General features: G+C 31.6%; 1 protein-coding gene across 1 annotated transcript; it reads left to right on the top strand.

Moving 5' to 3' along the window:
- Positions 1–2,068: 2,068 nt before the first annotated feature.
- Positions 2,069–7,592, top strand: LOC148605285 (E-selectin-like). Its single transcript, XM_088549057.1, has 6 exons — positions 2,069–2,231; positions 4,511–4,687; positions 5,153–5,347; positions 5,559–5,655; positions 6,891–6,943; positions 7,418–7,592. The coding sequence occupies exons 2-6, from the start codon at positions 4,543–4,545 to the stop codon at positions 7,465–7,467; spliced, it is 540 nt and encodes a 179-aa protein (XP_088405183.1). The 5' UTR covers positions 2,069–2,231; positions 4,511–4,542; the 3' UTR covers positions 7,468–7,592.
- The last annotated feature ends 1,681 nt before the right edge of the window (positions 7,593–9,273 follow it).

Genomic DNA, 9,273 nt, shown 5'->3' with positions numbered 1-9,273 from the left:
TGAGCATGTATGATTTAGGTACAAATGTTTCAAATATAATGAACAGATATATTTATGTGGGAAAGTGTTGTTTCAAGTAGTTTTGCTATATATTAGGAGTGCTGCTGGCGTCTGATGTGATGGGCATGTACAATCTTGTGAGGAAAATGCTGTTTCAAGTAGTATGGCTATGTTCAGAGTACAGTCTATTTCAGATAGAGCTGTGATTTCTTTACTTTTAATTAATCCAAAGTAAATATCGTAGCGGAACGAAAGTTAAACTTGACTTTTAACTTATCATGGTGAACTTATTTACCAAAAATCATGTCAATATCTGCAAGCGTTTCAAAGAAAGTCGGATTCATGCATGTCAAAAACTCACCAAATTTAGTTTTATTTCCTGCTCAGAAACAGCTATAGACCACATAATCAGTCTTAGTTTTTCATTTGGGTGCTGAGATAAAATTTATGTAGATTGTACAAGAAATAAGCATTTTGCAAGAGTTATCTTTCTTGATTTGGTTGATTTTTGTGGGAGTCTGAAGTGTAGTTTTCTAAATACAGAAAGGGCTATTGTCACATAAAAATATAGCATAGAATTATGTAGACCAAAATAGCATCGTTTGTTTCATGGGTTTTTCTCTACCATGAATCATCTTACCATAGGCAGTGTCTGAATTTTATATGGATTGGTACTTAAAATAATTTTTTTTCCAAATTTCTGGTAGTTTTAATTCAGTTTACAATTTGTGAAAACCAAACTAGCTATGAAAGTAGAATTCTATGGATTGGTACTTAAAAATGCATTTATTTACAAAGTGAAACTTGAGTACATTTGAGCCTTTTAGTCAAAATAAACTTCACAAATTGCAACAGAAAATGTTTTGATTCAAACATTTGAGCGTATATGTTTTGTAACATAAAACGTTGTTTGTATGGATTCTTGTGGAGTTTAGAAATCCAGTACATAGTCGGTAATTCACGATCATCGTCCTTGGTAGAGAGACCAGAAGAGGTTTACACATATTTATGGTTTTCCACAATATCTTCTTTGGAGAGTGCGGTAGCAGTATAGGTCTTAGCACTGGTAATATTTTCTACGTCTACCTCTGATAATAAACATTTGATGTAAAACGTTTTAAAGACAAAAACAATGCTGTATTGGGCTTTGTCTGCCGGTACAACAACATACGTGTCATGTATAGTAGACAATGTTTTTGCTACATCGGGGTCTTTGCAAACTATGTAGCTTTGGCACTGATTGGCCTACTTAAAACTTTCATTACAATGAAATAATATTTGTATATTTTACTTTTATGTACAAAAAATGCTTATATTTTTTTACTGTTCATATTTTGTCTGTAGAACAAATCAGTTGAACTGATGCAAAACTAATCTCAAGCCTCTCTTTAAAAGTGGTATGCCTACTAAAGACCGAAGTTACAACAAAGGTACAAATCACAAATTAAAACTACTAATACTTGGCAAAACAATACCGAAAAGTCAGCAGTGGGATGATTTAAATTCTTTAAAATCCAAAACCATAAACAAATAATGCAGAGACACAATGTAGCGAACAGAATGAACAAAAAATAAACATAAGACAAACCAAAATGCCCTTTACCTGAAAACAGGAAACAAAGACAATCTACATACACAAAGTAACGGACCGAATAAGACAGAATACATAAACAAAAAACTGAAGGTAAGGCATAACACAACAATATTATTTAAGTCCGTAGGAAATGTATAGAATTTAGTAGATTGTGTGTAAATTTTGAAAGTTAAAGCGTCTTAATAATGAATGAAGTGAAAGAGATTATGGAAAATGATTGTAAAAGATAAATAAGATCCAGCACATGGGAAGTAAATGAAAGTTAACCATTGATCTATAATATACCTCAAATATGTAAATCATTCAGCAGGTCGCTTCGTAACATTATGAAAAAAAAATGCATTCAGCATACAAAAAAATGTGACGGTTTTTCGTTGAGTGTTGTTGAATTTTTTTATAATGTTATTATGTTTTAGAACATGTTGCTGATACACTTTTTTGTTTAATTTAATAGAAACGGTGTGCTGCCATGTCTTAATTTTAAGACCACATATTGTACAACCAATTAAGGTATCAGGTTATCGTTACCATGACAAAATCACGTTTGTCTGTGACACTGGCTATAATGTGGTAGGAAACAAAACAATCACCTGTACATCTTCAGGACAGTGGAGTGGATACGTACCAACATGTGATCGTAGGTTTCTTTATCGAGACAAAACAAACGTTTAAATTACTCAGTTTTCAGGTTTTCTTTTATTAACTGATCATGATTTTGAGATTATGGCGTCATTTTATTGTGAACATATATTTTTTTCGTAGGGTATCAAATTTATTTTCGTTTTTGTTCGTTTGTAGCTTACCTGGCCGAATGCTTTGTGAGATATATTGCCATCACTTGGCGTCCGTCGTCTCCTCTGACACTACTTGACTGATTGGAACCGAACTTAATAAGAATGTTTCTAGAGGTATCTGCATAGAACTGATGTTGGGGGTTTTGATCCGTCGAAGAACATGGATGCCTTTATTAAAAATAGAACATAGGGTCAAACAGTAGTTTTTCGCATACATCTCAAAAACCGTTAAGTTTAACTAAATTCTGACAGAAGTAACTTTATTCAGCATTATCTGTGGTTTAATTTACATTTTACTCTGGCCTTTTTTCGAAGTTTTTTTTTTTTTTTTTTTTTTTTTTGTTATTTCTAATGATCTCATCTGACCCTATTTGCCCAATTGGAAAGAAACCTTTGTGTATTCTACATAGTAACAATAGGAATATTTTTGATCTGTCGAAAAGCATGGCCGCCGTTATCAAAAATATAACATAGGGGTCAGATAGTAGTTTTTCCTGAATATATTGAAAACGGTTAGGTTTATCCAAATTCAAACTGTTAAGCATCTGAGAAATACCCGTGGTCGAATGTTCGTTTTAATTCATCAAACTATGTTGGACTAATTGCCTTTTTTTGAAATTTTTTGTGTCATTTTAATGTTATTTCTTCAAAAATGTCTCCTCTGACACTATTTCAGCAATTGGAACAAAACTTGGTAGAAATGTTCCTTGGGATATTTTGCATAGAACTTATGTGAAGATTTGTTCCGTCGAAAAAAATGTCCACCATTGCTAAAAATAGAACACAGGGGTCAGTCAGTAGTTTTCAGCTAAATCTTCAAAACCATTAGGTTTAGCCAAATACTTTCAGTGGCCGAAATGATTCTTATTATTAGAAATACAAAAGTTGTCAGTAATAAAAGTTGTCAGACCACTCTTTGTAAGAGTTATTACCCTGGAAAAGCAAAAATGACGGGGTTTTATTTTGTTAAGTTCTCAGCCAATATTGATGATTAGTCCTACCAAGTCTTCTTAAGTCAACTTCTTGTTAAATGTATTGCATTTGAAAGGCAAAAGTCAAACAGGTGAGCGATTCAGGCTCCTGTTTTGTTTTGTTTGTTTTGTTTTGTTTTTATTTTCGTGGATTCGACAAACTATAATTCTAATTTCGAACACGAACGAAGCAATTTTTTATTCCTTGGTATTACTGGGATTTCAAGTTCAAGAATTCAATAATATTCAAACCGATGATTTTCCTTAAACCACAAAAATTGATACCAACGAATAAAAGTACTTTCACAGCGATTGCCCTTTTGATTTATATATATACATGCACTCTGTAAAGGATTAATACTTGCGTGTATCTCTCAGTGTTGTTCTATGTTAATACTTACAAAAGTCACGGTAAGCTCGATACGCACCCAGTAAGAACTAAAAAGTTGAACAGACTCATCTGTATGAGGCATAGTTATGATGCTGTTGTCAAATCATTAAGGATAACATTTTATGGTATTAACATTGATTCGGCTCATATGGCATTTGCACAGAAGCACTGTATTAAAAAAAAATCGTCATGATATGGGTTAAGTCCTTTTTCGAATAGCTTATGATGTATCTTGATTGCCAACCCCTAGTAAAATTTGGGATTAATATTTCATACGAAGTGGACATCACCTCTTATATGTTTAAACTGGTCTGAATGCGGTATGTCAGTTTAATGCTATAAATCTTTAGTTTGTACATTTGTGATATGTATATTCAATTTCTTTATTTCCGTTGTAACAAGGGACTCAGATCGTTTAGTGTATTTTATGTTACTTGAGTAAATAGGGACTACCATTTCACTGTAACTCTGAATAATGTTTTTTGGCCAGCTGTAGCCTACCCTGTAGTGATGTTGTTCTCTTTGATATATACATCGAACCTATACTCATTTTATAATATTGAAAAACAAAAACAAAAAAACAAAAAAAAAAAAAAAAAACAGTGTGAATTTACCCTGCGCCACTCATAGGTCTGACTGATTTTAACATAGACTGCCTCTTTAGATTTTACTAACGAAACATACATTGTCGTTTAAAAATGTCAGTAACTATAGTGTCCGTTTATACTGTATATGACATATATATTTGTATTATATACAGCTTTATCCTGTCCAGTTCTGAACATACCGAACATGAAACATCCATCACATCCAATAAAATATTACTTCAAAGATACTGTGCATATACAGTGTGAAAGTGGATTTATATTGAGTGGACCAGCAGACCTTAAATGTTTAGCCACCGGTCATTGGAACGCACAGTTTCCTGTATGTCAATGTATGTACTGTGTTTATAATGTATCATTTAAAACCATAGTTGAAACATAGTATTTGAATCTGCAATTCATACAACTGGTACAACTACAAACTAAAAACATATTTTCAACATTTGTGCGTTATTCATTCAAAACGGAAGATACTTTTACAGCAAAATTAAAGGCATGCTTTATCTTAAGATAAACACCTGTTCTTTTTTGTATCTACACATATATTTTACATTCATATTATTTTTATACAATTATTTTGTTTCTTTCTGATTTTTATTCTGTAATCGTCTGTCATAGATTTTTTTGTTTTATACAATCATTATTTTTGTTTATTCAATATAGCAGCATTATGTGTCTCATTATATGCAAATACGTAATGCAGAAGGATCAAAGGAATACGACTTGCATATTTCTAATATAATGCCCCCGTGTATAGGTAATGTGTTTGACTTTAACAAATTCTTGTGCAATTGTAGATGTATCATGTAAAACCAACAATATACCACCGAACGTGATTGTATTGCCACTAAAAATGAAGTACTTTTATAACGAAAGTGTTACATTTTTCTGTGACGCAGAGTTCTTTGGAACCTCTGTAAGATCAAAATGTAATGTTTATGGACAATGGAAACCAGCGCCGTCTAAATGTTCGAGACATGGGCTTAAATCCGGTAATTCTTAAATGTTATGGGCTTAGTTCGGGTAGGTCTGGTTTTAGTTTTACACTTTTTTTTTGTAATTTGTTTTCCAGTAGACTGTAATGTTCGTTGATCTTACAGCCTTGCTTGTCAATTGTTCCTCCTCAACAGAATAAATATATTGTTTGAATATCTTAAAATATAGTACTTGAGTATTTTGAAATGATATCACTGTTTACTACAGAGTCAAGTAACAGAGTGTTCAACATGGTATTTGGAGTATTGTTCGGTTGTTCCTTAATTTGTATTGCAGCATTAACAGGAGTTGTAATACATGTCAGGTATGTTATACTTTACATTAGTATTTACGGTGTGACAGGAAATAAAATAGAACATTAATTTCGATTCAACTGTGAGAAACAATATTTGAAAAAAAAAAGTTTATTAATTGTTTTGATGTGAACAAAACCCATTTTTCATCGTACATGTATATTGAGTTACCATTTTTCAATTATTATGAAACCGCAGATGCTCCATGCATTTCAAAATTCACCTAAACATCTTATTCAAAAACTGTTAGTGACCACATGACCTGTATCAGCTTGGCATTGTCATTTGAGATAAAATAATATAAGCTGTGTATGAAATTTGCCCGTTGCCAGAATTAACATTCTTGATTTGGTTGAAAGTCGGGAGAAGCTGCAGACACCACAATATTTAAGTAAACCATACATGTATTATGTATGTAAATCGATTTTTTTACCTGCAGTATGAAAGAATTTCCCTGAAAAACTTCTATCATAAGGAATGTTTTTGATACTTCAACGGGTGTATTTAACAATACTCGTGAAATATAATTATATCATAGCAACTTTGATATTGATAAAGTAAACCCCGTAAATTGAGATGTACTTTTTTCGGTTTTGTAAATTGATTTTGCTTAAGCATTGAAAAGTAAATGGGTTGAAACAATTTTCAGTAAAATGATTACTTTTTCCGAAAAAAGCTCGCGGCTCGTTTCGTAATATATAATGTGTATAAACTTGTTTTTTTTCTTTGTCCGTTTTAAATGTATATTGTACAATAAACATGCATCCGAAATCTGAAATCAAGTCACTTTATCTAAAACGAACTACCTTTAATACATGTAACAACAAATTAAAAATTAGAATAAAATGAAAATAAAGCCATATAATAGCACGCATTTTTTTTTGTTGATGCATGTACATATATCCTGCAATATGTTTGTTAAGGTACGTCATTACAGTTCGACAAAATGGATTTAACGTCGTTACAAATTTATTATGTTTATACAGACAAACCTGTACGTGTTTCAAAATCTGGCCTGTCTTTTTCGTATCAACTCTGCTGCAAGTATAAAATGGAGTGACATAATATTTTGGAATGTAAGGTTGATGCTAATCCCGTTTCAGACCTACATTGATTATGCGTTCACTTGGAACACTCTTACATAACAATTAATTATTTCAAAGTTATGTCGTTGAAAACGCGGTGCATTATATACTTCCATTACCAACGACGGTTTTTTTTATAGGTATGACATTTTCTATTGTAGAAGAAAGCTTAAAGAAGCTACAACACCTTATGAAGATATCAAAATGAGCAAAGGTAGTTCTAAATCTTTATCTATTCTACTTTCATTGATGAAACATTTGCATACACTTATTTAATTTATCTATCAAACAAAATCACTTCTTACAAATAGTTTTATTTAAGCTTCATGAAGACTATAAATTAAAATGTAATTACGATATCAATATAATGATGCATTTTTACGACGGGAAGTTGATTTGAATTATAGTAATCTATACCATAGGAATTTACTTTTGAATATAAATATTTGATGTGTTATCAAAACATTGTATACATATCTTACATGCACGATAATGGTAGAAGATGCTCATTAATTCAAAATGCCAAACCAATCATGCATGAGCACATAACAAAAAAGCTTTATTACATTTTGATGCTCGAATTGCAGTGCAAATTACATTACATAAAGTAAGTTCTTCCATGACTACGTTTATGAGCGGGTCAGTTATTGTTTATTGAAAAAAGTCTATAATTGTATTCTGGTTATAGGATCCACATCAAACCGAAAACCTGTAGATGTTTATACTGAGTTAAACTGACATAACATGGAATTTTCCAATGAATAAAGAAGAAAGAAGGAAGGTGTACATACATACATAAGAAAAATTCCGTCAAAATTATTTCTTACGCTACATTTAGCAATTGATATTTGACAATGGATTTCTACAATCAAGGAACTTATAGAAGGAACTAAGTAACTTCGAGGGATAACGATGACTTCTTCACGATAACTCTGATGCCATAATGGCAGTCGCCACGTTCATTACTGCAATTGAATATTTTTTATTGTAACTTCACATATATTTTATCAGTTTAAATGTTAAGAGGATGGAGTTTTAGAACCTTTTTGGCTATGTAGGCCACTGGAGTACTGTAATTCATACTAAAACGACAGCAATTTGCCACTATAATATCACTATCATCATATCCAGTGTAAGCAAAATTCAACAGAGATATTTGATGGAATGTCAACAAAACGGTGTGTTACTACTATGCCATAATTTAACCTCGTTACTTCTTTCTCAAAAACGAATGTACTTTACATGTAATAGTTTTCGTGTATTGTTATATTTTGTTTGATGTATTTATGATATTGTTCAAACTATTTATAATTCATAAAGGACATAAATATATAAATGAATTCATTAAACCCAGAAGGATTAATACAAAGCGTCAACTGTCAATTATCATAATACAATTTCTACAGGGTGGCAGTCTGTATACTAATTATTCATTCATAACCAAAACATTGTTTTGTTTAGAACTTTAGAATGCAGGTCAATCGATGTTAAAGACCTCGTTATAACAATCCAGGTAACACAAAATATAAAAGAACCAAACAATTGGACAATTTGGAACAAATTGAATAAATACAATTAAAGTATTCAATGTATCATTGCTATGGTTCCTGTGTATAGTATTAAGAACTTTCATGCTTAGCATGATGGTATATCTATATATAGCTGATTACAAAAAGCTCCTTAACCGAATAGATATGCCGCACTACAAAATGTTGTTGACAAAATACAATCAGAGTTCAAGCACTTATCCAACAAGTAGATACCATCTGTCTTTAGCATTTCGTATAACTGAAATAGTTTTTATTTTCTGCTTAAAATTCACAAACAAAGGTATAGCTTCTTCTAATAGTCATCCCATCAAAAATATTGCTGAAATTGTTGATTACCATCTGATACCCCTAGTTCAAAAGTTCCCGTCATATTTACTTCGGATTATTCGAGACAAATAAAACATATAACTCCTCTACCTCCTAAATCACTTCTGGTCTCCCTCGATATCACTTCACGTAATAATATTACCCCACATGCTTGTAGAGAAGATTATGAGTCATGTAATATTTCGAAGAGTAACAACTTTATTTTTTTTACTTTTTAACAACGAACATCATACCAAATTATTTGACAGCTATTGAAACGAAAATTGCATATATGCATTCATGTGCAAATTTCTTCATGGGTTAATTGGAAATCAAATGATTACAACATCTGTATTTAACCCCATTCTTCTTTTTGATTCATTGATGATGTCGACATGAAATGGAATGAGTCTCAACAAAATTTTGAAAAATGTAATCGCTCATTATATCAACCAATTTTACTATTTAAATTCATGACACAAAAATGCATTTTGGATACTACAAACGTCTATTGGAGACGGTGAAATGTCAATTGACCTTCACAGTACACACGATGATAGTCACCAATGCATGACTTCCACTAGTTGTAACCCAAATTATGGTACTAAAAGCATACTATATAGCATGGCTCTTAGAATTCAGCGCATTTGCTCATCTGACGATACTACAAATTAACGTCTACATGAAC

The sequence above is a fragment of the Perna viridis genome, chromosome 10 (genome assembly GCF_037379345.1).
Source record: "Perna viridis isolate PV_CMFRI_1.1 ecotype Kerala chromosome 10, ASM3737934v1, whole genome shotgun sequence".
Classification (NCBI taxonomy): Eukaryota; Metazoa; Mollusca; class Bivalvia; order Mytilida; family Mytilidae; genus Perna; species Perna viridis.
The sequence above is the reverse complement of the archived record's forward strand: the minus strand, read 5'-3'. Positions and strand labels throughout refer to the sequence as shown.

What these genes read in the sequence shown, in the direction of transcription:
- LOC148605285 (XM_088549057.1), top strand. Translation starts at nt 4,543, where the DNA reads ATGAAACATCCATCACATCCAATAAAATATTACTTCAAAGATACTGTG. An exon ending in GAGACATGGGCTTAAATCCG is followed by an intron (nt 5,348 to 5,558) that starts GTAATTCTTAAA and finishes TGTTTACTACAG; the next exon opens with AGTCAAGTAACAGAGTGTTC. An exon ending in AGATATCAAAATGAGCAAAG is followed by an intron (nt 6,944 to 7,417) that starts GTAGTTCTAAAT and finishes TTCTGGTTATAG; the next exon opens with GATCCACATCAAACCGAAAA.